Genomic DNA, 26,493 nt, shown 5'->3' on the forward strand with positions numbered 1-26,493 from the left:
TGGATCGGCCTCCCTGTAGATACCACAGGCCCGGGCTCTGGGCTCATACGAAGGCAACTTTTCTCTAAGTGGAGCACAGCAGACTCTCTCAACTTCTCCTTGTGTCTGCAGCTTCTGCAAAGTGGGTGTAATAATTGTATTGGTGTTTGCACATGTAGAGTCTGATGTGGGTCTAAGAATAATTGAAAGTATCTTTAGTTCTGTTTCTTGATCTTGTAGAGATTGGTTTTTGGGTTAAGGATTTCTTAATTAGTGGTTGTTTTTGCTGCTGTATTACGTTTGTATTCCAGTCGGTCTTTTGCTCTGTAACTTGAAACATATAAAGAATGAAGTATTTCACTTCTCCCAATCTTGTCTCTCACCTCTGAACCTGTAGTATTGTGATGTTTTTTTCCTCTGATGGCCTTGAGTTTTCATTTTTATTTTTACAGCTAAACACTTTTTGTTTTTTTCCCCTTTCCAGTGTTTCAACCTAAAAATGTGACAACAACCCTGATTCCTGCTGTGTGAGTTTATTTGTAAAGGAGGAGCAACCTACTACATAATTTTATGTTGAATTTCTTTACTTTAGTTTAGAAAATTCACAAAATACTGCACCACACCTTCCACATTTTGGTAGGAAGGACCAATTGATATAATATAAGAGTTACTTTTAAGGGTGGTGAATGTCTTCCGGTACATTAAAATGATAACTGTCTATTATTTTTGTACAAGATTTGTACAAGTTTTATGGTAACATTTGCAGGTATATGTGCTCAGAAATCAGGAAGTGTCAGACAGCAGTAAAATTCCTAGTTAAGACATTCTTCTTTAAGAATATACTTCAAATACCATCAGCCAGTTCGGAGTCTCCAAGCTTTCTCAAAGTTTTGTAAAAGTGTCTTGTACAAGGACATAATTCGTCCCGACTCGGCAAACGTTTAACTGAAGTATGAACTACATGATTTTGGATATACTGTTTAGTATTTTTCTTAGTTTTCTTTTGTCAGCAGTATTGTGGAAGTTTGGTGGAGAGGAATTTCCTTAGTCTTACACTGGGTAATAACTTCTCCCTGGCTGTAAAGAGTTGATTAAAAGAGTGTTTTAGAAATGATCTTGTCAGTTTTGACTGAAAACATCTGTAGGCATTTCATGGGAGTCATTCAGGGTGTTTGTAATATGAATCTGCGTTATTCCATGCTAACTATTGTTTCGTCTTAAGGAACGTTTTATTGAAATGAAGTCACCCGTGACCCAGATGACAAAAAAAGATAGAGTGACAAACACTAAAATGAATCTGAATCCTGGTGAGATTGCTTTATTTTTTAATGAATGGTTGCTAAGCCAGCTTTCCAGCATATCATTGTTCTCTATCAGACTGGATTTAACCATGTTGACCAGTAAGTGTACAAGGGCTTGGACAGAGTCGACCCAAAAGAACGAAACAATGTGTCAGCCAAGCTCCTTGTCTATTGTTCTAAAAACCATGAAACCTTCCATTTGTTGCTTATCTAGAGATTTCTCAGTTTGTTCGGCCAAATTCTTGAATTTCAAAGCGGAGGCGACCGTCCAGAAAGGAGAGACCCTTTCATTCTTTTGCTTTGATCGCTTCCTTGGTGCAACCCAGGCTTTACGTTCATGCTGTTTTAACAAACTCCAAATCTTTGTAGACCTTATATAGACAAGCAGTTAATGATGCCGTCCTGCTATTTCACTTCAGGGTTTATATCTTAAGGCACAATGACAAAGATAAAGGGACCGAGTTCAGTTAATGGTGTCATAAAAATGTCCTTAATTGTAAAAAGGTTGGAGGCTCTGGTCCATTATTAAAACAGTTAAACCTTTAAGGTTTCTTAGAATTAAAGAAAACTGATTGTGTGCCATATGCTCCTGGACACACACATGCCATTATAACAGACAAAAAAATCCCCAGTGAAAGTAGAAGCAGGACCCGGTTCTGCGGTGGAGGATTCCCGCCATGGCAGCGGCTCGAAGGTGTCGTGTTCTGAAACTAGCTGAGTGTGTGCAGCAGCGGCGGCTTGCAGTGACATTTGACTGGCTTCGTTTACCCTCTCTCAAGCTTGTTTAGAAGAAAAGACAACAGAGACTTCCTTCCCACCTTTGATGAATATCTCTTTGAGTCATTAGAAGAACCTCACAGACCACACATTTCAGTGAATGTGAGGGCAATTTATTGTTTGGGCTCCCAGATACGAAAGCTTGTAGCTTTGAACCCTTCTCTCAATATTAGTTTCTTCACTTTTATGTGCGAAAGATAATCTGTCTGTCGCTCCTGATCTCGGTTTCTCTTCTCGTTCACCGACAAGCTAATTTCTCTTGCTTTCATACTTAAAAGACGATCATCTCCAAAGAATCCCGCCATAGGATCTCCAAACTAAACGAAGTCATAAATCACTCTTCTATACATATCATACTAATTAAGAGCTGGGCTCAGCTGCTCTTCTCCAGAGGAAGATGGGGAAAAAAAAAAAAAAAAAAAAACTGGTCCATAATTATGTCAAAACAATGTGCTCTCCACCTCTGCCACAGCTCATTTGGGTCCAGGATGTGGAGATGAAACATGTGGACTGTCACCAAGGACTTAAGAGTGTGTCCTGTTTGTGTGGAAAGGGCTGCACATTTCTGGCTCCTTAAAGGACAACGTTCTGGATTTGTTGAAGTGAGGTTTTGTAAAAATCTTAATCTTGATTTAGTGTGGGAGGTGTCGCAAAACTGAGTGAGAATGAGATTCATTTTCCCAAAACGCACACCAGTCAACCGCTTTAAGCTTGACATCCTTTGTAGATATTTTTGAGATTCTTATTTTGGAATAAGGAAGGAAGTATTCCTTCAGATTTACAAAAATTCAAAGTTCCACGACCAGGCGCTGCTTAGCGGTGGGGACAGTGTCAACTATAAACCTAGCTTAAAAAGTGACATTTATTTTGTTGACAGCCTGCTTAAAAACTGTTGGCTGTGGTTAATGGCACTTGGCTACAGATGTAAAAGCTTGTAGCCAAGTGTCTCTTTATTTTACTTTTTTTTTTTCGTTTAACCTTTATTTTACCAGAATAAAAAGTCCATTAAGATTAAAAACCTCTTTTTCAAGGTAGTCCTGGCCAAAGCCTATTTACTTCTAGCAGTTTTTAATGTGATTGGACTGCATTAGATTCTCTCTGGTCTGAACTGGATAATTCAGTATTTGTTTCAGGGTGATCGTTCATATAGAAAGCTTTTTATTTATAGAGGAAATAAAGGAAAGAGTCTGTGCGCCACATTAGATCCTGTGTGAAACACTTCATGAGATGTAATAAGTTTCCCATCAGAGTAAACTACCTGACAGAAAACTTTATTCTCTTGAACTATTTCAGGTGTAGTTATATTGCTCATGGTTTACATTCTCCTCTCTCAATTTGTGTTTCAGACAGGAAGATCGTAGGTGGCGCACAGCATCCTCCCTTCTATTTGCTGTGTGTTCTTATTTTTTTTTGTAAATAACAATAAAAGGAAACCTTTTAAGATTTATCAAAGTGTGTGAACTGCTTTGAAATACTATAGTTTGTAGTTATTTTAAGTCAGTAGAAGCCCCCTTTGGTGTTCTTCTCGGATTACCTGTTAGCTTTACCCTCTGGGATTTCTATAAAATTTAGATGCTAAGAGAGTTCGCTGTAAACATTTATCAGTATTTCACTCTCAGAACTATACCTTCTTTTATTTGCTACAGTTTAGTAATGCATTTCTGCAGACCTTATCTGTCTGAGCCTGCAGACTCGCATAGCTTGTGGGGCACAGGGCAGCGATACGTACACGAACCGACTGACCCTGAAGAGGCAGAAGACCCCTGCATGGGGTTGAATACCAGAGTGAGCCAGAGCCGAGGATTCCTCTTGGATAAGATGTCTTCGCAGACCTAAAAACAAATCCAGTTCCTTCCTTCTCAGGAATCTTGAAACCCCGGTTCTGTGACTTTAACAGTTCAGCTCCTCATGTGGACCTACAGTCCCAACACACCATCTTTTTTTTTTTTTGGATCCCGCTGAGGCTCTCAGACAGCGGCGACTCCGGCTTTCAGCCCGTAAATCAGGCTCAGGTTGTCGGGAGATAATTTCCACTGTGTGCGGCCAAAAACACCCTCGCCCTGTATTTTAGGTTTCTTCAGTTCGCAGCCTCTTTCTTCCTTTCCTTTCTGTCAAGTGTTGGACACTTTGTGTGAAAATTGCACTTCATGGCTTTTGTCCTAAATCTTTAGAATCCAGATGGCCGCCGCGCACACACACAGAATTCTGGTAAAATTGTACCTATGCAAATCTGCTAACATATTCTTAACCTTCAATGTATAATCTTCCTCCCCTCACCGCTTACTGATGTAACTAATCCTCCCTACTAGCTACTTTGAAATGAAAAAGATTTTCTGCTGTGTGAAATTTCCGACATCGAACATTTAAAGCGTTTAATTTGAGTGGGAAATTTAATTAGCCACTGTTAGCCACATTTGGTCACGAAAGCCAATCATAAACATGGCTAATATGAAAAACAAAGTCTAATATTAGCGCGAGTGTCACAGCTGGATCCATCGCTCGGCTCTTTATCGTCTGCTCCACAACACTGGTCGGCCCGATAACCAATTACACCTCTTACGGCCCCCTCCAATAGCTTTAATCAGTGATTAGGATTCCTCGTTCACAAAGCAGCTACTTAAAAGTAATTGCTCAATAAAGGGAGGGGAAGTTGTTGTATTAAGGAGGTGTTCCTGCTGCTTCTCTCATTAGCGGCTCACTCGGAGCTTTCATCTCCCAATTGTCGCAAATGGAGTCGGTTTCATTCACAGCACAGGATCCGTCCTCCCCTCCTCCTGCAGCTCCCTCCAGCCTGCCGCACGCCGCCATAAAGTGCGACGCCATTAGCGGCCGCGCTAACCCGCAGCACAGAGGGAGCTTGCCTGCTTTGAGCTCTGTTGGTTTCTGATTTATTGCAAATAGATCATATCGAGTGACGTAGAAGGAAAGTTGTTTTTTTTTGTTGTTTTTTTTGTGTGGGTTTGATTTCTGGTGGCGCTGTCCGGAGCCTGGAAATGTTTCTCAGCAAATGCAGCAGCTGCGGTGGGAACTTATGGGCCCTGGTTGTGACTCCTAAAAATATAAATGAGTTTTCCCAAAGTAGTTTTTCGGTTCGAAATATTCACTTTATCACTTTAAGATTGTTCTAAGTGGGGAAAATAAAAATCTCAAATATGCCACGATCTCAGTAGAGACCAGAAGAATGCCTGATATTGATGAGGAAAAAGGCAGCTTAGGAATTTCCTCCTGGAAAAGAGAAGCGGTAAAATAGAGGGAAAACACAAATGACATATCCAATTGAATATCAAATATTTCAGATTTTAGTCTTTTTTTTCTTTAATATTTAAAACAGGACTAGACAAAAACATGCATTTGGTTTCATGTTTTGTAAGTTTTCTGTTGCTAATTACACAACATTCTCCCTGCTTGAATTCAGACACTTTTATACACCAGTTGGCCTGCAATGTTGCACCTCCTGCACTGTAAAACCTAATTACTTCTCCATACTTAAAAAATATATACAAGCTCATCACCTCGATATTTTTTAGATTTCACTAAATTAACTAAGTAACATACACTTGTGCAATTTTAGTGAGCCTAACTTACGTTAACTTCATAAATCTGAGTGTGTTGTAATTACTTAAACAGTATCCAAAGCTTAATTTTTTTGTAGATGTAAATAAATCCTTGGAATTGTTTCAAATTAATATTAACAAAACAGAAAAAAAAGTACTTTAAAATCTAAAGAATTTTTTTCCCATAATTAAAAATATAAGAAAAATGTAATGAATAAATTAGAACAGCCCCTGCATGTATTGAGTCGTTTTCCATCAGGTGGACATGATGAGAACACACCGACACTCAGTGCTTTACAGAAGGTTGGTCCTGTTCAAACCTCAGACTTTAATTAGTCTGGCGTGCTCCTGACTGTTGAAGTGAGAATGAACACGATGTTGAGATTGACAGAGCTTTCTGAAGCCTTCAGAAACGAGACTGTAGCAGCTTATGTGTGTGGTAAGGGATTTAAGGGGATTTAACTCTGAAACCAGCCACTCCACTGGGAAGTGAGTTTACGACGGTAGGACAGTCAAAGCAAAGACTAGCATGTTGACATGAAGTCGTCCAAGCAAGTTTACTCTCAAAACAGACCACAAGACGCTAAAGGAAGTTTAAGAAAACCTTAAATGGTCATTAGGGGACTTTCATCTTGAATTCCTTCAGCTTGAATTTACTTAGGTTCTCCTTCGGCTTCACATCACAATGATGATCCAAAACATTCCAGTAAATCTACCAAGGCCTGGCTGAGAGTTCACAAATGGAAAGTCCAAGAGTGCTAAGAAACTGTTGTCAGAGACTGATACATTGACACAAGAAGATTTCCACTGAAGTTGTTTCAACCAATTGGGTAACACCTTCTGCTAGGGCCTGGGGTGTCCTAACCTTTACTTCAGTTACAGTACACTGTTTGGTTGATGTCTTTTGATGGATGAATAAAATAAATAAATGTATTTACGTGGAAATTAAAATACTTTCTATTTCAGAGGTAAATTATGAGGTTACACATCCTTACATGTATCTCTCTTATAAAAAGAACAGAATATTTCATGAGTTGTTTCACGATTTTCCTATTATTATAATTTACAAGTGGAAGTAAAACTACATATTTTTCCCTTTTTGGTATATATTTATCCTTTTTAATAAAATCCGGTGCGACAAATTGCCTTAAGAATTCACCCACTGAATGGTTGAAGTTTAACATTCAGTGAACTTCTGCAGAGTCCCTCAAATGACCAATTATTTGGTGCAGTTGTGTCAAAGTGGATCCACATACTAGCCCTGCAGGACTGGACTTTGACTAACCCTGAATTAGAGGCTGCAAAAGCCTTGTGAATAAAACCAGCGGTTCAGTTTTCAGTCGTTTTCCTTCATGCTTGAAGGAAACGGTCCTAAACATACATCTGACGCTACATGGATCAAAGCTTTATTAGGTCTTCGAATGACCCAGTCAAAGTTCAAACCTAAATCCAATTAGAAGTCTTTGGCAGAACTTGCAGGACTTTTGATCCAAAACCTTATGTCTGTAGATGGGCAAAGCTTTTAGGGGCATTCCTGTAACAACTTTGCCGAAGTATATTGAGTCAACAGTGGTTCTAGACCGTATTGTCTCAGGGAGGTTGTATGCGAATGCATGCCTTGTACACTTTTATTTGTGGGAAATGTCGAAAACCACTTTTTCCTATCACTTTCCAGCCATCAGCTAGTTTGTTTAGGTCTATCTCATGAAACCCCAATAACACACTTAGAGGATTTTGGGTGATATGTGACAGAATGTGAAAAGCTTCAATAAGCATGAGTAGCTTTCCCAGACACTGTGTGCAGAAAACATGCATGAAAGAACCCAGCTGAGCTTCAAGCACACAAATTTCTTTCTTGGTTGTGTTTAGGAGAGCTGCAACAAACTAGAAAATAGCGACACTGAGAAATTTAGTTTTCTACTGTATGGAAAGTGCTTGAAATATTTATAAAGCTACTTGAAAGGCTCTGTTTGGAGTGCCTGAATTATACAAGGCGCATTAGAGACACTTTTGAAGGTATCATCTCAGAAGATTCAAATCATAAGAAAGGCTGAAAAGTTAACTTTTCATTCTGTAAATTACTCTTTTTTTTTTTTTTCCGCAATGCTCAGTACAACTTTTAAATGAGGCATATAAAGAGATTTAGTAAAACTCAGTATTTTTTCTCAAGGTGAAAGTACATTATCAGTGACATAAAGATTATAGTGCTACAGGCTTTATTTGACACGTTTGTACAGTCAAATAAGGAATTTGACAATAATTCCACTTTATCCTTAATGAAGACATTTTAAGTATTAGTATATAAGAAAATGAATTCTAGTATGTTTTCAAACTTAGGTCTCAGTTTGGTTGAAGTGAACTCTGGGATGGTTTGCATACATATATGACCGGAGACCAGTCCAAAAGCAGGAAGCGGACTATAGCACAGGGGATTCTGGGTAAATGCAGCCGAAACGCTAGCAGGAAAAATAGTTCATGATATTTTACCAAAGACAAAAGAAAAGTCCTACAACAGCTAAACTTTCACCCGCTCTATTTTTGTTTACATTTTCTGAAGAACGAAGTTGCGTTCACTTTTTCTTCAGAAGTTTTTTGTGTCGCTTCCTTCAGTACTTTCAGCGCCACCACAGGCGAGGAGGGGAACTGGTTGCTCACAGGTTTAGTTTGTGTGAAAGGAAGCCGCACCAGTTCAAAGTGTAACAAGTGTTTCAATTTTGGTCCCCAATAAAACTAAGTTTACCAGACTATCAAATGTGAAAACATCATGAGATTTGACTAACTCCTGTAGTATTAGAGTTGTCATTTAAAAATTACATTACCATCTCATATGTTAGCATATTCCCTTGGCTAGCAATGATAAAACTCTGTGTGTTTTCTCTAGTGGATAAAAGGTTCTAAGAAGCTTCAAAGCAAATCCACTATGTTCCATGGCAGAGCAGATTTTCTGCTCTCTGTTTAGCCTTTATGTTATCTTCAAGCCTTACTCTATCACGCTGTGCCTGAATGAAATGCAGATAAATGCATGTGTTGACATGTAGAAAAACTTTCTTTAGAATTAAAACCTCTAATTGGTTTTATTGGAGGTTTTATTTCTTTATAAAGATGTAAATCAGCCAATCCCGGTAAAACACCAATATGTTTTTGCACCTCAGTAAAAATACAATGATCTGAAATGTCGCAATCCACCTGTCCTTTTGCCGTTTCTCAAAAGTAGATGTCACCGAATTGAAGGTGACAGGCTTCATTTGCGAGTCTGTTCCCAAGTAGCACAGCTGAGTTAATTGGCCTTAACTGACGTCTCGCATAAGGGCCGCCGCACGTGCATTTGTTTCACTTTCGATGCCGACACAACATTTTCACGCAGCTCCATTTCAAAGCCACACAGTAAAAAAAAAAAACTGTCCAATTATGGAAATGAGCCGTAACATCACATGTGAGTCGGCCGGGGAACTCCACTGCTCCTGGTTAAGCGACTGCTTCTCCGCTGACCCCGAGTAGGCAACAAAGATCTCCAAGGTCGAGTGCAGTCATTTGGGAGATAACTGTTGCACTCGAAGGGACTGCAGGGAACGCAAACACAGGCACGTTCCGGTCCTAAACGTCTGGCGCGGCGAGCTGGAGCGGCGGCAGGGAAAGAAGGTCAAGAACCTTTCAGCAAAGACGCTTAGCATCTCCTGTTCCGCATGCAGAAACCATAAGACCTGTTCAATAAATCATGCATCTCTGAAACATTTACTGCTCTTGTGTTTCCATGAAACGATAAGTCCTAAACATGCTTGATGTCTGAGAGAAATAGACATGAACTTAGTGTTCTAATTCTCTCTAAGCCACAAGTTACATGCAACATACTTTCTCAAAAAGGATGAGGAAGAGGAGGAGGAAAAGGAGAAGGAGGAGGAGGAGGGTGGCGAGGCAGAGCCTTGGTGTGGAGAGGCATTTTGTCTTCCGTTCGGTCCCAGAGGTTCAGAGGAGCTGTTACACTCTGTTTTTTTCTTTTTTCTATGGAGGTCACAAGGTTATTATATAAACAATTCACATGGACGGCCTCAAACGCCCAGCGGGAATGTTTAATGCAGCGCTCACACTTTTTTTTTCCCGCTTCAGAGTAAAGACGCAGACGTGTCCGGCTTGCGCTGCGCCACATTATCTCCCCGCCTCCGTTTCCCCCTTTGCTGCGCGTTTCGCGGAGGCAGCCCGAAGACCGCGCTTAATTAATTTGGTCAGCTGCCTTGGATAAACTACACTGATGACATCAATTAGATCCTAATGAAAACAGATAAAAGCCACAGAAAAGCAAATGGAATTTCTGAGCAGGACTCATCAAAGTCTCCGCGTTGGAACAAATTCCCATTCCGTCCCCCATAAAAGCCTTTAATTTGCAAAGCTCATGTCTGGTTTGGTACTTAGAAGTACACGGTCAAATGATTCAGTGTAAGTCGTTGCGCCGAGAAGAGCCAAATCAGAATTTAATTTGGCATGGAACCTCCTTATCCCGTCTGAAACATGTGGCGGGACGCAATCCTTGGATTAGCGCGGACCTCAGAAGCGCACACTTGGCATGTTTCACATCCTCTAGCGGAGCAGACACCTTGTGTGCCGGTTTGTAACACGACATTTTACATTTTCAATCTCGGGGAGAGGGGAGGGGAGGTGGGACACCCGTGCTTACTGCAGATTATTACTTCTTAGTTAAGCAAATTGCTGCAATTATGTGTGTCAGTCGATTGACGAGGGATAACGAGGCGCTGCTTCTTTTGTCTCCTCCACTCTCCTTCTCTCTCTAATAACTCCGTGACCTCTTTGAAAACGCCTGATTTGATTTTACAGCTGGAGACAGATAACGGTTCAGGCAAATGAAGATGAATCAATTAATTCAGCTGTTAGTGCTAATTTCTCAGCACTTTGCAGAGATGCTGGATTTGAACGTCGCTGCACCTCTCTACTGGAATGAGAGGGATAGATTGTTCTTGTGTCTGAAGCTATGTGGAAAACGACATCTGGCATGTGGAAATCGGCACGTTGCTACCCGAAAGATTTGGTAATTTCACCAAAATTAAACAATTCACAGAGTTACACATAGTTAAGTGACAAAAACAGCAGAAGATTTTTAGCACTGAAGGGAAATTATTCAGAGAATCTGACCAAAAGGCCCTTTGGTGACTCTGGAGGAGCTGCAGAATTCCACAGCTGAACTCATACTATTGGTAACGTTCTCCAAAATTCGGCTCCAATTATCAAATGTTGGTGGGGGGTGGGACTAAAAATAAAAAAGTTTCACCTAAAGGAACAGAGTTTGGATCACTTTTACTGTTTAGCCAAATGTTAATAAATTAGTCAAAAGCAGAATTGGGGGCAACTAAAGTCTTCTTTGGAGTAAAACTCACTAAGTGTAAGTATTCCTAGTTACTATGAAATTAAAGAGAATGCAAAAAGCCTGGCTATTAAAAGGTCAAGCATTTTCCAATCCAAGATGATTCTAATTTGTTCGGAATAATTTTGCTACAATTAAAAACTAAAGCATCTGTTTCAATCACATGTGTTGGCAGGCCAAATTTCAGTCATTTTTTTTTTTTTTATTGTATTTGGGGGGGGCGGAGCTGCACAAAATCAGTCGAGCACTTTGGACACCAGGGACAGAAGGCGATGTGGTCAGGTGAGACAAAGACAGTTATTTTGGTGAACATGTAAAACGCTCAGTGGAGTGGGAAACCACCTCATTCTGACCACACCATTCCTATGGTGAAACATGGTGGTAGCTATGTCATGCTGTGGAAATGATTTTCTTCAGCAAGGACAGGGAAGATGGATGGAGTTGAATTGAAGGTAGTAATGGGGGAAAATAAACCTGTTAGAGGCTGGAAAACACAGAGGTTAGAGTTCACCTTCCACCAGACCTGAAGAGTTTGGATCTGTGGTGTCCAAATGTTTTGTCATCTGGATCAAATGTGTCAAGGAGAAAGAACTTGTGGGCCACAAAAGTTGAATTTTCTTTTATTCAGTGTGAGAAAATGTTATTTTCCTTCTGCTCTTCTTTGAACTGATGCTATAAAACACACACTGTTTTGATAAAGCTAGCATAGTGTGATCTTTGTGGACAGGGTAATCTTTGTAAATCTCTGTTCTCACATGTTTTCCCTATTTAAAAAAAAAAGCCATTGAGTGTTCTAAAGTTTTGGTGTGAATTGTTTTCAGTTTTCTCCTTCTAAAATGAGTTTTCTCAGCCACAAGAACAGGATATGGGTCACGCTTCGCTTGAAACCGCCTGATAAATGTGTGGACCAAATTCTGCTTTCGTGTTGCTGAATGTTTGCGATCCTTTTTACACCTCATCTTCCAATTTAAATTAAAACAATAATTCCTTTGATTTTAAGAAATGTTTCTACCCCTTTTTAAAAAGATCTTACATAAGTGAACATTTTAGTCTCTGTTTTTGTTTTAAATAAGAGTCTGTTTGGGAACAAATTTGCAGTGGACTTTATGACACCCATTGTTTAGATCCAGACGTGTGCGTATGTAAGAACGGTCCAGTCTAAGTTTTGAATGATGGGTAAAACTTTGAATGTGATGTTTACAGAATCTCCCCACCCAATCAGAATGATGAACACAGACAAACTCTGCACTTTTTAGACTTGGTGAATTAAAACCAAGTAGTATTTTCCATCCATGACAGTTACTCACAACTTGCAGGAGTCTTACCTTCTAAATAACGTACAGATTAGGGCTGTAACGATTCTTCGAAGGATTTGAGTACCTCGATTACAACAATTCCTAATTTTTTGTTATTTAGCACATTGTGTTCTGGGGGGTGGGGAGGGGGCAGATTATACGTGTTGCACAATGTTCTCACTTCCACCTTTGAGTTGTTGATGAATGCTTAATGCTATAAGCATAACGTCCAATTTTCAAGTTTGGTCCGAGCATCTCGGAGGTGTTGGGTGGGAAGTATGGGATGCGACAACTTTCTTTCTCCGGAGCTTCTGCGCAGTAGCTTGTTTGGAGCGAACGGTGGCCAAGCGCCCGGCTGGTGTGTATGGGTGTTCTTTTACTTTTCCTGTCCCCCAAGAATGTTTTTTCTTTAGGTTTTATGTTCAGAAAAAACTCTTACATATTTGTGACAGTTTGCAGAAAAAAATAATAGGAAGTTGTTAATAAACTGTTTTTGGTTTTTCTTTGTGTGTGTGTGTGTGTTTTCGCCTCCATCCCAGTGGACTACCCTCCCCCTCCGCCCCCTGCCGAAGAGTTCACCGGTTTCCCGTCACCGCCCGGTTCCTTCCCCCCTCCGCCGGCGGATTACTCGTTCGATTACCAGGTAAGACGAGCCGCTGCGTCTCTTGTGCTCTTGGCCGTCGACTCTCATAGGGTCAGCACAGAAAGCAGAGACGGCATGGAGCTCCAACACAAAAGTTGTCTTTCAGTTTGAGCTGGGGCCAGCTGCACAGAACCCAGGGACTCGCTCTCCGCTCTAATCCAGGATGGATGGAAGGCTGACACCTAATGGTGGAGCCCGGTCATTTAGCTTTGTCTTGCTAGTCATAATACCCACAGGCATCTGCCCCCCTCCGTCCCCCCGGGATATGTGGCCTCCCAGCTCTCATCGACTCTCTCAGCACTTGACCTCTGATGAGAAATCCTCCGAGTGCTTCACATTCCTTTGTTTGGTGTAAGCAGCGAGGGTAGAAACGGAGATCCAAACGCTTTCTGTCCAAATTATAACAGAACGTGTTGAGTAAGGTGCAGGTGGTGATTTCTGCTCAGCAGGAGCAACGCGGGGCCGAGCCGGCCGGCAGACCTGCCTTCAGATTTGGCTCCAGCTCAGAGGAATGCAGGGAGGTCCCAACCAAACAAGCTTCCTTTACTAGAAATCTATACCAACGTTTGTGCAAATCCTCAAAACTCCACACAATCACAGTGTCTGTGGGGCAAGTTCTCACAGTTCATGCTACTGCTCCCTTTTTCAAGGAATTGTTATCTGCAGTTGTTATAAGATTTTGCCAGGTCTGAGAGGTGAAGATGAAGTATAGATTTTAAAAGGACAGTATTATGTAAAATTGACTTTTTTGAGCTTTATATCATCTTATAATGTTATTCCTTAACAAAAAACATACCTGGAGTGTTTCTTTGATTCTTTCATGCATATTAGAGAAATCCTTTATTCTCCCATGGCAACCATTCAGTTCTGCAAAACACCTTGGTGGACCTAGCTCCGCCTCCTTGGAGCTGCAGTTTCCAAACTTCCGAGCTTCTGCCTCACAGAGCAGCGCTCCTTCCCTCACTCTCCCACTCATCTCCTTCAGACTAGCCAGCAGCAATTAGCAAACACCTGGTGGACTGTGCATCTGCTGAGCTCCTTATAGGAGCTACTATAAAATAACTTAATATAAGATTAAATCACTCTTTACGTTTTCTTAGGCATTTAAGATAGTTAGTGTTCATAGTCTCTCTGAAGAAGCCTGCATAGAAAAACCCTGATATATAAAGATTCCCTAATGTGAATCTTTAGGGACTGTGTGAGTTATGATTGGTGACTGTAAAACACTTAAGACAGGAAAATTTGGGGTTAGAAACAAGTTAAAATAAAAACTGCATATCAAGGTGGGTTTTTTTTGTTGTTGTTTTTTACCTAAAACTGATTTCCATTTTTAGGAATGGCAAACTAAGTGCCACCAGTGCTGTTTCCAAGACCTCAACCCATTATGATCCATTCATTGGTTTTGCAACAAGGCAAAGGAAAACCACGTTCTGAACAAAATGTGACTTTACGCCGTTGAATGGGATAAAAATTCAACCTGATGGACCTTGTCGCTCAGAAAACATTGCTGTCAGAATGTCAACTTTTTTTTTCTGTCATGCCAACGTTACAAAGTACCCAAAGCCTTCTCACTTCTGCTTTCCTCTCAAAGCCTCAAATGGAAAAATACACACATATAAATACATTTATTGAAACTTTAAAAAAAAATCCCATTAAATGCCTTTATTTAAAAAAAAAAAAAAACATGCCAGCTACCAACTTCTTTTTCTTTTATTCATATTGGACTTCCCGTTTTCTGCTCTTCAGCCTCTAAAAGAACTCTTGCTAGCAGTCTAATTCCCTAATAAAGAACTGTTATCATAATTATACATCCCCTAACCAAACCACAACTTTCCACTTTTCCTCTTTATCAGGCGGGGGAAAAAAAGACGACGGCTATCAATCAAAACATCTTTCTCTTGGCTCTAGCAGAGAAATCCTATATGCTAAATGAGCATTGCATGGATTAAACTGTATTTAATGTTGGGGAAGGCAGAAGAAGTGCTCTTCATCACCCAGGCAGAGAGACATGTGTGGATTATGACGCGCAAAAAAACAAATCTCTCATCTTGGCCGCCATCCGCGTTGTGAATTCCCACAAAGACTGCGACATCTTCCCCTCTTCCTCCTCGTTTTCACTCCTAAACAAGTTTGGCTGCTGTTTTATTTTTGAATATCTATTTTTTTTGTGTGTGGTGGGGGTGGGGGAGTCCTCTGTTGATTTGTTCGGAGCCATTAGAGCGCCTCTTTGTTTACCCCCCGCTCGCGACTGCCTCAGATGTTTTTAGGGAGACGCTCGGCTCCAAACGGAGGCAGGCCCTGCTTCCGTAATGGCTTGTGACAGGTAATCCAAACACATAACATTAGAATGAGAAGCAGTCATTGATCCAAGCAACTCAAAAAGCCCCCGCAGGCGATTGCAAGAAGTCGTCTTGCAGTCGCGAGCGCGGTTCAGAGGCCCTAAAAATACATCTGTCTTTTTTGTGGAGAAATTCCCGGGAATTTAGCAGAAGTCCCTGCCACTAATGGTCACGTCAGTTTAAGTGTTTCCCAGATATCGCAGTCACAATATTTGTGCTTCTTCTACTGGAATATTTAGTATAATGTGATGAGGTAGCATATTTCTCTAAGGCAAAAAAAAAAAAAAAAAAAACGGAAATATGTGGATTAATAAATCAGTAGGCGCTGTTGTAGCGTTCGTGATGCTTTCAAGCCGAGCTCCCCCACAAACACTGCGCTTCTCGTCTCCATTAAGAGGAGACGGGGTGACAATATTAGTTAGGAAATATCCGGCTTTAATCTCGATTGCTGTTGCCTCTGATTGAATCCTCCCCGGCTGGGATCGCGGCGATCGTGTCGCTTCTTAATGGAAAAGCAGGAAGAAGCTGGAGGTGAATAGTGCACCAAGTTTACGAAAGCCTCTCTGTCTCTCTCTCTCTCTCTTTCTTTTTAGGCCCGAGCAGCAAAGCGCTGCGAAGGCCTATTGTTTTTGTACTGTTTATTATTATTATTATTCTTCCACCCAAATGAATTGCCTTTTTGGAGGCTTTATCATATTCAAAAACTCACCAAATTTGGCGGGCGCATAGAGACTGTTTAAAATTTACGTATTTTAAAGTCGACGCAAAAATCTAAAAAAAAATGGCTCAACAGCGCCAACTAGCAATTTTCAAAGGACCCTTTGCTATTCACTTACTTTGTCGTAGAGACTTGAAATTTGGTACAGTTGTAGAGCTCCCCAAGATGCTCAGAATTTACAATTATTGTTATAGTCCAACTATCACAGGAAGTCGGCCATTTTGGATGGAAGGTCACATTTTGACCCCATTTTGGCCGTTTACAGCATTGGTATTTGATCGAACTCCTCCTAGGGATTTCGATTGATCGGCTTCAAACTTGGTGAGTCTGATCAGAAGGCATGGGCGATTCAAAGTTATCAAAATGGTGACTTTTTGAGCATGTTGAAGGGGCGTTAGCAGGGGTCAAAGTTCACTGACTCGCCACAAAACTCAAAACAGTTATAACTCCTACACTAAAACTCTCAGGGGAACCAAACTTTCAGTGATTGAGCATCATGGGTTGACCTAAAATACCCTGAGGTCAAATGATGACATCACTAAGGCCACGCCCCCTGAGAACAGGAAGTGTCATATTTTACTGGGAACGGTCCCTATATTACACCTTTGACCTAATCAACATGAAACTGTGTTAACAGACAGGAAACATGTGGCTCTATAAGGGATTCCAGCCCCGACCGGCTTTGATGGAGCAGGTGGGCGTGGCGGCGTGGCCAGTGACCTCTAACGCTGTCATCGTTTGGCTCTGAATTCCACAGTTTTGGGCCAAACTTCTCCAAACTCACTAGGATGGATCTTTATCCACCCCAACACAGGAATCCATAATAAAATTTGGTGGGCGTGGCCTAAGTTCTTTATGGCGCCCCCTAGAATATTTAAAATGATCAGCCCTGAGCCATGCTATAACCTATAATTACGAAACTTCTTATACATCTGTATATTGTCCTGATGTACAAAAAAGTCTCTTGGAGCCATGGTCTCAACCCAACAGGAAGTCGGCCATTTTGGAATGAAGTTCCAAAATTGACCCCATTTTGATGTTTACAGCCTTCGTATTTGATCGAACTCCTCCTACAGTTTTTCAGATACAGACTTCAAAATCGCTCAGCACACACTTGAGGCATCAAAGGTCAAAAGTTATCAAAGGAATTCTCGTACTTCAAAGTATGTGGGCGTGGCTATGTGTCAAACTTTGACTATTTGCCGTGAAACATAAAACAGTTATAACTCCTACAGTAAAACTCTCAGAGGAACCAAACATTCAGTGATTGATCATCATAGGTTGACATAAAAGACCCTGTGGTCAAATGATGACATCACTCAAGCCACGCCCCCTGAGAACAGGAAGTGTCATGTTTTACTGGGAACGGTCGCTATCTTACACCTTTGACCTAATCAACTTGAAAGTTTTTCCAGACACAGAAGACATGCTGGTGTATTTTGGATTCCAGCCCGACCGGCTTTGATGGAGCAGGTGGGCGTGGCGCGTCAAGTGACCTCTAACGCCGCTGTCATACGTTTGGCTCTGATTTGCACAGTTTTGGGCCAAGCTTCTCCAAACTCACTAGGATGGATCCATATCCAACTCCTGAAAGAAATCCATAATAAAATTTGGTGGGCGTGGCCTAATGTATTTATGGCGCCCCCTAGAAAATTTTAAATGATCAGCCCCAAGCCATGCTTTATTTAATCCAGTGCAAACTGACTTAAAATTAGAACTTGATGACATCTGTCAATGCTGGCTGAACAGTGTGGGGTTGGCAAAATGGCGAATATCAGACCCACGCCATATTCATACGATTGTCTTTAAATCACACATGGATGATCCGATTGGCACCAAACTTGAAATGTAAGACCTGTGGTAACCTCTAAAGAGCTCAAATGTTTTAAAATGTAATTTGACTCCACTGCGCCCCCTAGGTTAATCCATCAGCTATATCTCCGCCGTAAATGGACCGATCTGCGCCAGATTTTTTGTGAGTCGTCGGGGAGCGCTGCCGAACGCATCCACGTGTGTCGTCTGCCGGGCGATCGGGCGGGGAAGGTTCGCGACGGCTCCAGCTGCGGCGAGCGTGCGCCGGCTCTGGAAACGGTGCGAGAGCTTCCGCGGCGGCTGGAACTCCGCGGTGGCCGGTGAGCCGAAGCAGCGCTTGCTGCGAGGGCCGCACGAGGCTGCTTGCAGCTTTAATTCTCTTTCTTTTTCTCTTCCTCTCGCCGCCTCTCCCTCCAAGAAGTCTCCGCGATTGATGTGGGGCTTTCGGGAGGATCGCGTGAGGTCGAGGTGAAACGGGAACTTTGAAAAGCATAATCCAAAAGTTGAAGGACGGCGGGAAAGAGAGGAGGAGAGTGTCTTTGTGCGGTACAGAGGCAGAGTTGCTCTGAGCTTGTTGAAGCCTTTGACATTAACTTTTAGAGAGCAGTAAAGGCAGTTTAACCCTGTCTAGCTAAAAGCTTTTCTTTTAGCTGTGGCTCAGGTTAACAGACTTGGATTTTGAAAGTTTCGAAGAAGAGAAAGGAAGTAATAACAATCGGACATACATCAATCAGGATTTTCCTGGCAGAGACCAATTACCGTTTTCTTTTGAGGTCTGACTTACACCATTCCAGATTTAAATAATGCCAGGTTTTTTTCTAAGTTTGTTATTATTCTTCCAACACAAATGAATGAATTCCATGATTATTCCAGTTTATGTTTAAAACCTGTCTCCAAACTTTATCAGACTGTTGTTGATCTGCTTTAAGGGCCTTTGCATTAGTTTGTTCACTAACTTCCTGTCCTCCACTTTTAAGGAGAACAAAGCAACAACTAGTCAACAAATGACAAAAAAACAAAGAGGTGACATCAAATATGTATTATTTGGAAGTTATTTCCAGATTAGGACTGCAACTAAGAATTATTTTAGTAGTCGATTATTCTTTCGACAATTCTGATGAGTAATCCATCGATCAGATAAAAAAAATCTGGCACATATTGCAGACTATATTTAACCACTTTAGCCATTTTAATACAACATTAAAATGCAAGTAAAGAAGTAATTAAATGATTTTCTAAATATGAAAATAAACATTTTATTGCCTGAAATGCGATGACACAGCATTCCTTTAATGATCACTTGGATCATTTGTAGTAAAAGCTGGACTTGTAGCTAAAAAGATGCTTCAAACATCAACATGTGAAAGGTTAAGCCTTTTCTGCTCATCTTAACATCAGTACAGTGTAGAGCTGACCTATTCACTATTTTGTCATTAAACAGATTAATAACTAGAAATAAATGCATTTGCTTTATTGTGTTTTGGCTTCATCACTGCTCTGACTGTGTTGTTCTTTCAGCAAATGGTCTGGTCCGGAGTCTGTGTGCTCCAGTTCACACCAGTTATTCGATTACTAAATTAGTTGACAATTATTTCAATAATGGATAAATCACAATTAATCCAATTAATTGTTTCAGCTGTATTTGCACATGAAATATTCAGCAACCTAATCGCTCATAAATCTGTGTCTCCTCCTCTGGATCTGGTGCAGGTCAAATTTGTTGATTCAGACTTTCTTTAAAACCATCGACTATTTTAATAGCTGCTTTTAACACTTAATTTCTAAAATATTCCTCCATGTGTTGCTATGGTTATAGCAATTATGTGTCGACAAAGATGGCTAATAGGTAACTTTTGTGAATAGTTGCAAACGATGTATGGACTGAAAATAGTGGAAGGTTTTAGCTTTGATGCACTTAAAGAATATGTCATTAAGTGCATATATATGTTTGTCTTTTAGTCCTCGTCATTCACAGCCGGCCAATAGAAAAAAGGCTAATCCCAATCTCTGGCCAGTTGATGGATCAAAGCATTGATTTTTACATCACGTTTAGTTGTTTTGGAATAAAAATCCATTTCATTCTCTAGTAATGAGATCTAATGTTGAGCTGGTGTCAGCCCAAGGGCCAAAAGCTCATTTTAAAAAGTAAAACGGTAAATATGCCTTTCACATGGAATATAGATTCCCCCTCCCAGCATTCTTTTCTTTGTAAAGCTTAGTGAGTTAATTATACATGCCCTGTGTCCCGGCATTCAGAACGCACTCAGCTGTTTTTCAGACAGACATGTTGCCTCCTGCAGCTTGTGGCCAGCATCATAGTCTGAAACCAGCAAAACCCTAAAAAGAGTCTTGTTTGGACAGAAGTATTTCAAGACAAACTGCATCATCTTATTTTTAACAGAGGACCTGTCCAGAAGAACTGGAGGCTGGGGGAATGTTTATCTGATAGAAATAGGATTGAAATAGGAGTAATGTTGGCTATGTGGCTAGCCAACATTAGTCAAGGCTAGCCACATAGGCGAACTCTGGTCAGAGATGCATTCTTCTCAAGGTTGTCCTTGATATCCATTTCTAGTTTTTTTTCTCTAGAAAGTCCAGCTCATTAGGGGAGGTGTGAAAGAGCAATAAAACTCTCCGTGCAAAAGAGAACTCTGGTTGGCCTAAAGACCTAAGACTCAGCTCAGTCAAAGTGAATTCTGGTGCGGTTTGAATGTATGTATGAACCGGAGACCACTCCAAAAACAGGAAATGGCTATAGAGCAGGGCTTGTGCAGGGTTGTATTTACCAACCATTCTTGGTTGAACCAAAACAAACACAAGAGTCTAACGCTAGCGGGAGAAATGACTCCTGGTCTTTTACCAAAGACAAAAAAGAAATCCTACAATTGCTATAATCTGATACCGCTCCATTTTTGTTTACATTTAGTGAATAAGGAAGTTGCGTTCATGTTTTCTTCAGCAGTTCTAGGTGCAGCGCCACCACAGGCGAGGAGGTTTATGAAACCATTTGCATCACTTGACATAGAGTAGAGTGAAAGAGAACCGCATCAACTAAGAATGTAACAAATGTTGCAACTTTAGTTCTCAATTGAACCAACACCTGACAGACGCTTTGTCCCAACTACAGGTTCTTCATGATGGGCTAAACATGTTACTCCAACACAGTCTATCTACTCTGCTTCTCATATAGAGCAGTTAGATCAAGTGCTAGGCTAATAAGCTGCTCTTTGTTTTAATATGACTCATTGATATTTAAGCTTGTAGCATAATTTTTAGCACAATTTCAGTTATTGTCTTTGGTTAAAACTAAGTGGAAAAGCTCATCCTGCTGCATAACTTTGCACTTTACTTCAAACGTCATAAAGTTTAATGACTTGTGTTTCAGCTGCTCTCTCCACCAAGAGCTGAGGGTATTTAAACACAGCACCCGGAGGATGTCACATCAGCGGTTCATACGCTCGTACTCTGTTTGTGACAATGTAAAAGTCCAACATTTGGATTGCAGTGTGTCGGTCATCCTCTAAAGCCGGGTGTGTTGTGTTTTCTCTCAGATGAAACGACCTGAGAAGACTCTGGAGGAGAGGCGCTCCAGCCTGGATGCAGAGATCGACTCTCTCACCAGCATCCTGGAGGACTTGGAGAGCAGCTCGCCCTACAAGTCACGAGGCACGCAAGTAAGTCTCGGGCTCAGATTCACAGTTAGACAAGAACCCGACGAGAACTCACAGCAACCCGCACAAAACAGCCAGGAAGCTCCCAGGTGGCTCCTAAATATTCATATTTATTCCTACTACAGAGGAATATTCACAAAGGTGGTTGAGAAAAAATCTGACTTTGGATCAGAAATCTTATATTTGACTGGAAAACAGCATACGTTTACTATAGGTCAGGGGTGTCAAAGTTGTCCTGCAACTTTTAGATGTGCCTCTTCTGCACCACACCTGAATAGAATAATTAGGTCATTAAGGTTCTGGAGAACTGATCTACACAAGGAGGAGGTGATTAAGCCTTTTCATTTCAGTGTTTTGTACCTGTAGCACATCTAAAAACTGCAGGACAGCGGCCCTTGAGGACTGGAGTTTGACACCTGTGCTATAGGTCGTCTGAGTTCAGACAGACAGATTGATGCCGGTACAAGTGAACCCACTCTGCAGGAGCACCTTACAAATCGTACATTTTGAGTTCGGTCTGCGCTGAATTACAAAAGTTTCGGATGTGGGGGATTGATGCGCACGCACCATGAGGAATAGGTCAATGAGTCAGTGATGAAGCCAGCGTTAGTCTGACGACGCAGCAAGTTATACACTCAGGGAAACTGGACAGATGCCACTAGTTATTAACGTGCAGATTTTCCAGACTTTCCCTGTAGAAAACATGCCAACATGTATGCTGAAAGAAAAACTGCCATGACAAAATGAGTCCTGACCTATATCATTAGTTGATACTAAACGATATTAAGAGCAACTTGAGAAAGTCAAAGCCTTGGGCAGTTTAACTAAATTATTTGACACATGATAAATGTAGGACATGTGAATAAAAGAACAGAAAAAACCCCTCCAAAGCAATTGTGTTTAGAATGGGGAAGCTCTTGGGGGCTTAGGGCAGCATGCAGATAATTTCTCCAGTGAAATATTTGAGGCAAACTGTGATACCTGAAAGGATTGCGATCGGTGAGGACCACGCACACGGCGGAGAAAAGGTTACTGAAGTTTAAAAAGTCTGAGAGGTGTTCTGAGACTCATTCTGTGGATGTTTCCTGTGTTGTTCCCATGTCTCAATGTTGTCTGTTTTCGTTATTTATTGAAGGAGGCATACATAAGACTCAACACAGAGCTAAGATGGTAAATTATTGACACGGCGTTTCATTTAGGTACAGACGAGGGCCTGTGTCCTCATACAAGATGCACATGCTTAGAACCACAGGCCTTGTGTGTGTTTATGTGTGTGTGCGTACGCACCAGTCTTTATTCATGTGCAGGGAAAACTCTCAACTGCGGTCGGGTTCAAATGTGAAACGTCGTCGTTGTGGGAAATGGCGCAAGACAAAGTTTGGTTCGCAAATAGTCTGAGGAACCTGGTGTTTTCAGGGAAGTTCGCAGTGAGACAAAGAGAGAAAAGGGACGACGGCTGCTGGCGCTGACGTCCTTTGGTGTAGGCTCGCTCGACTTTGTGGTTAGAACAACCAAGGGGGTGGGATGGCGGGGGGTGTTGGTATCAACCAAGTTAGAATTATTGCCCCACTCTGAAGAAACAGCAGATACCATAAGAAAGGAAGTGAACATTGTGGCTTTGAAATTATACGTATTAAGAGGAATGAGGCGAGTGAGTGTGTTGATGTGCGGCGCCTCGCTACAGTTGAACGTTTTCACATTTTGTCACGTTACGACCGCAACCTTCAGTGTGTTTTCATTGGGATCTTAGGCTGTAGATCCACACGCAGCTGCACACAGTCATGAAGTGTAACTCAAATTATTACGTGGTCTCGAGATTTTCTTCCAAAAAAAAAAGGAAAAAAAGAAAATACAACAAGGGTGCTGTGTGTGTTTGAGTTCAGTCCAGGTTACGTTGGTAAAAGGCTGGGCCATAGATCATTAACAATATATGTCGCAATAGACACGTCATCAGTATCAAGTTTTTGTTTGTGTTTTAGGGTATTTTGGGATGTTTGTAAAAAATCTGATTTTACTGTAATATTTGTGGAGGAACAGCAGAGAGGTGTTCATGCTGAAGTCCTGTTGATTTAGTCATTTGTACGTAACTTGTCAATATTTACCGTTTTGGCATCGGCGCATTTTCAAAATTATTTCTCTTTGCCAAATTTCAACAAAATGAAAGAGTTTCTATTATTATTACTATTACTATTTATTTTGTTGATACTCAGAAGTTTGCGTCCATTTGCATTTGAATTGGTTTTAAATTGTATTACTTTGGGTCAAAGGTTTAGGAAGTCCTACCAGCAGCTTCAACCTACAATACATAGCTGAATCTTTGGCCCATTCTTTCTTAAGAGCCAAATATTATTGAGTCCAGTTTGAAGGTCACCTTTTCAACTTTGCTCAGTCTGTTTTTTTGGGGGGGGTTTTAGCAGGGCTTTGTAATGGCCTCCTAAATCTTGCCTTTTTTGCCCTCAAGTCACTTTGAAATCACTTTGGCTTCACAGTTGGTTTGGTCGTCTCAGGTTTGCCAGCATCCTCCTTTTGTTAGACTTTTAGATTTATGCTGAAAACCCATACAAGTCCATTCCGATACAGAAAAAAAGATGTTCTTAATATCTATGACTTAGTGCTACCTGCAGTGTTTCACTGCAAAACCGCAAGAAAAAGGAAACGCAGAAGACATCCTGATACCGATATATTCATACAACCAGCAGCTGCTTAGCTTAGCAGAATTACTTCCCTTTTGAGGTCAATTTTACCTCCAAAACCTTAACACTCTGTTACACTAACATTAGCATGTACTTCTTTTAAACATGGGTAAACACTCCAGAGGCAGATGAGTCCATCGCCATGGCAATAACTGTCTGCCAAACATGTTTTTCTTTATTGGTGAAAGTGAGAGAAAAAGACCTTCTACTAATGGGCTCACCTGGCCTCCCTGGTTATGTTAGAGACAAATTATATAATCTGATGATTACTGTAATGTTTTCAAAGCTGTCGAACAACTTTGCAAGCATTTAGAAAGCGGTCATGATGTTTTTTTTCTCCATTATAAGGCCAGGACAGTGTTTGTAGAGGGTATGACTAGAAAGCATCCTTGCTGTGTCTTCAGCCTAAAACACTCAAGTATGTAGAAAAGTGAAGGATCGAACACGCAACTATAAGTAAGCTGTCGGTTGTGAAAGACTTTGGTCTTTGGTGGGTTTTTTTCCCCAAGCGTAGAATATAGTTGAAGTGCGTATCTTTCTTAGAGTGAAAAATGTGGATTTCTACATTAGAGCTGGAGCCTGAAAGCTTTTGTCAGCAGGTGTTTAAAAATGGATGAGTACCGGTACAGCTGCGTGAGGGGCCACGCACGCCTGACACAATGTGCCGGACCGGACTGGGCCGGGTCGGGCCGTCGGAGTGGTTCTACCTGTCGGGATCAAAGTCGCTGAAAGCCTGAACGTTCTGCAGGCTTTCAGGGTTTTGTGCGCACGCGTTCTCCGACACGTTTTAATCAGGAATTTCTCTCAATCCGTTTCTGATGCAACTCTGGGTTTTCTCTAATCTCCATGGCCTTTTATGCTTTGGCCATCAGAACCGTTTGCGTGTGCAGGAGATTTAGCTCCGTTTGATTGGTTCCTTGACATACACAGAAACTCGTGCCGACCCCTTCTTCTCCCCCCACCTCATCTGATGCTGATTGTAGCTGATTAACTCTGGTTGACCTTTTCCCCTGCCCAGCTGCTCCTGTCAGTCAGTACTGGCTCTCCTTTAATACAGTATTCTGCAGCATAACGGTAGAGTGTGTGTGTTGTTTTTTTTCACAGGCCAGCTTTCGTGCTATAGCTCCACTGCAACCGCTGCACAATAACCTTCCGCTCCTGCGAGCAAACGAGTAACAAACGCTCCTGAAATGCAGCTTTTTGCGCTCGGAGTGTCTGGAAAAAGGAATCTTGCTGAATGAATACGGAATGGCGCTCATTCATAAAACTCCAAGCATCGTTCCTACAAACGTGCAGCAGCACTTCACAGACATCAGAGGAAACTTTTGTTTGCCATCGTTGGTATTCTGTGTGGCGTCACGGTGGGTAATGAAACGTTACTGTTATATAATTCCCATTTGTTTCCTTCTTCCATCTTGGATGCCTTTTGTTTTTGGACACAGTTAACAAGGTTTTTTAGAGCCGATCCTGGAACGACCAAGATTTACGTTCACGTTCTCTTTGTGTGGCACGTCAAATTCAATAGGAGTTAAAATTTATTAAGTAGACCTTTCTAACTCATGAATACACTTTGATCATATGCCTGGATGTTTAGCAAAATTTTTTTATTGACTAATTAAATTAATTGTTTATGATGATTTAATATTTTGGAATATCTGGATTTTTTTTGTTTTTTCACCAATGCGCTCCTCCGTAGATCAGAGTGACGTCAGCCCACCCAGGGCCACCCTTCTTTTGTTTCACAGCTTGAACTTATTAATGTTTTAAATTCAAGTCAACTCCCAGAGTAGACGACTTAAATAAATGCAAGTATTTGAAAATATTTTCTGTCACTTGTGATTTCTTTTTAAAAATAAATTGATGGTCACAAAAGGAAAGTTGATAACAAATCAAAGAGAAAGATACAACAAATGTAACCAATTAACCAGAATAACCTGCAAAGAAATTAAAGGTGAAGTCAAAGGTTAAAGTACTGCAGAGTTAGATCTGTCATTTCTTGAGCCAAAGTGGGAAAGGAAATTGTAAAAAAGCAAAACTGGAATATTGACAAGCCACAAGGTTTCTGGGAGAATGTATTTTGGACAGAGGAGACAAAACTGGAGCTTTTTGGCTAGGCGCATCAACTCTATGTTCAGATGTTAAAACAAAGCATACCAAGAAAAGAACACCGTCCCTGTTGTGAAACATTCAGGAAGCTGAGTTGAGTTCTGGCCCATGATGTCTTGAATCTGTGCCAGGCGAAATCTCATACCTATCAAGACGTTCGGGAGAAAAATGTGCTGCCCAGTGTCTGAAAGTTTGGTCTCAGTTGCAGGACAAAGATCTTTGAACAAGATGCTG

General features: G+C 41.1%; 1 protein-coding gene across 4 annotated transcripts in view; it reads left to right on the forward strand.

Annotated features, from left to right (window-relative positions):
• Positions 1–26,493, forward strand: part of LOC122838285 (LIM domain containing preferred translocation partner in lipoma) — a 174,433-nt gene that overhangs the window by 64,563 nt on the left and 83,377 nt on the right. For all 4 annotated transcript variants that reach the window (XM_044128813.1, XM_044128814.1, XM_044128815.1 and 1 more), the window contains 2 exons: positions 12,817–12,920; positions 21,341–21,463. In XM_044128813.1, coding sequence (XP_043984748.1) covers positions 12,817–12,920; positions 21,341–21,463 — 227 coding nt within the window. The remainder of the gene's footprint in view (positions 1–12,816; positions 12,921–21,340; positions 21,464–26,493) is intronic.

Source organism: Gambusia affinis, linkage group LG10 (assembly GCF_019740435.1).
Source record: "Gambusia affinis linkage group LG10, SWU_Gaff_1.0, whole genome shotgun sequence".
Classification (NCBI taxonomy): Eukaryota; Metazoa; Chordata; class Actinopteri; order Cyprinodontiformes; family Poeciliidae; genus Gambusia; species Gambusia affinis.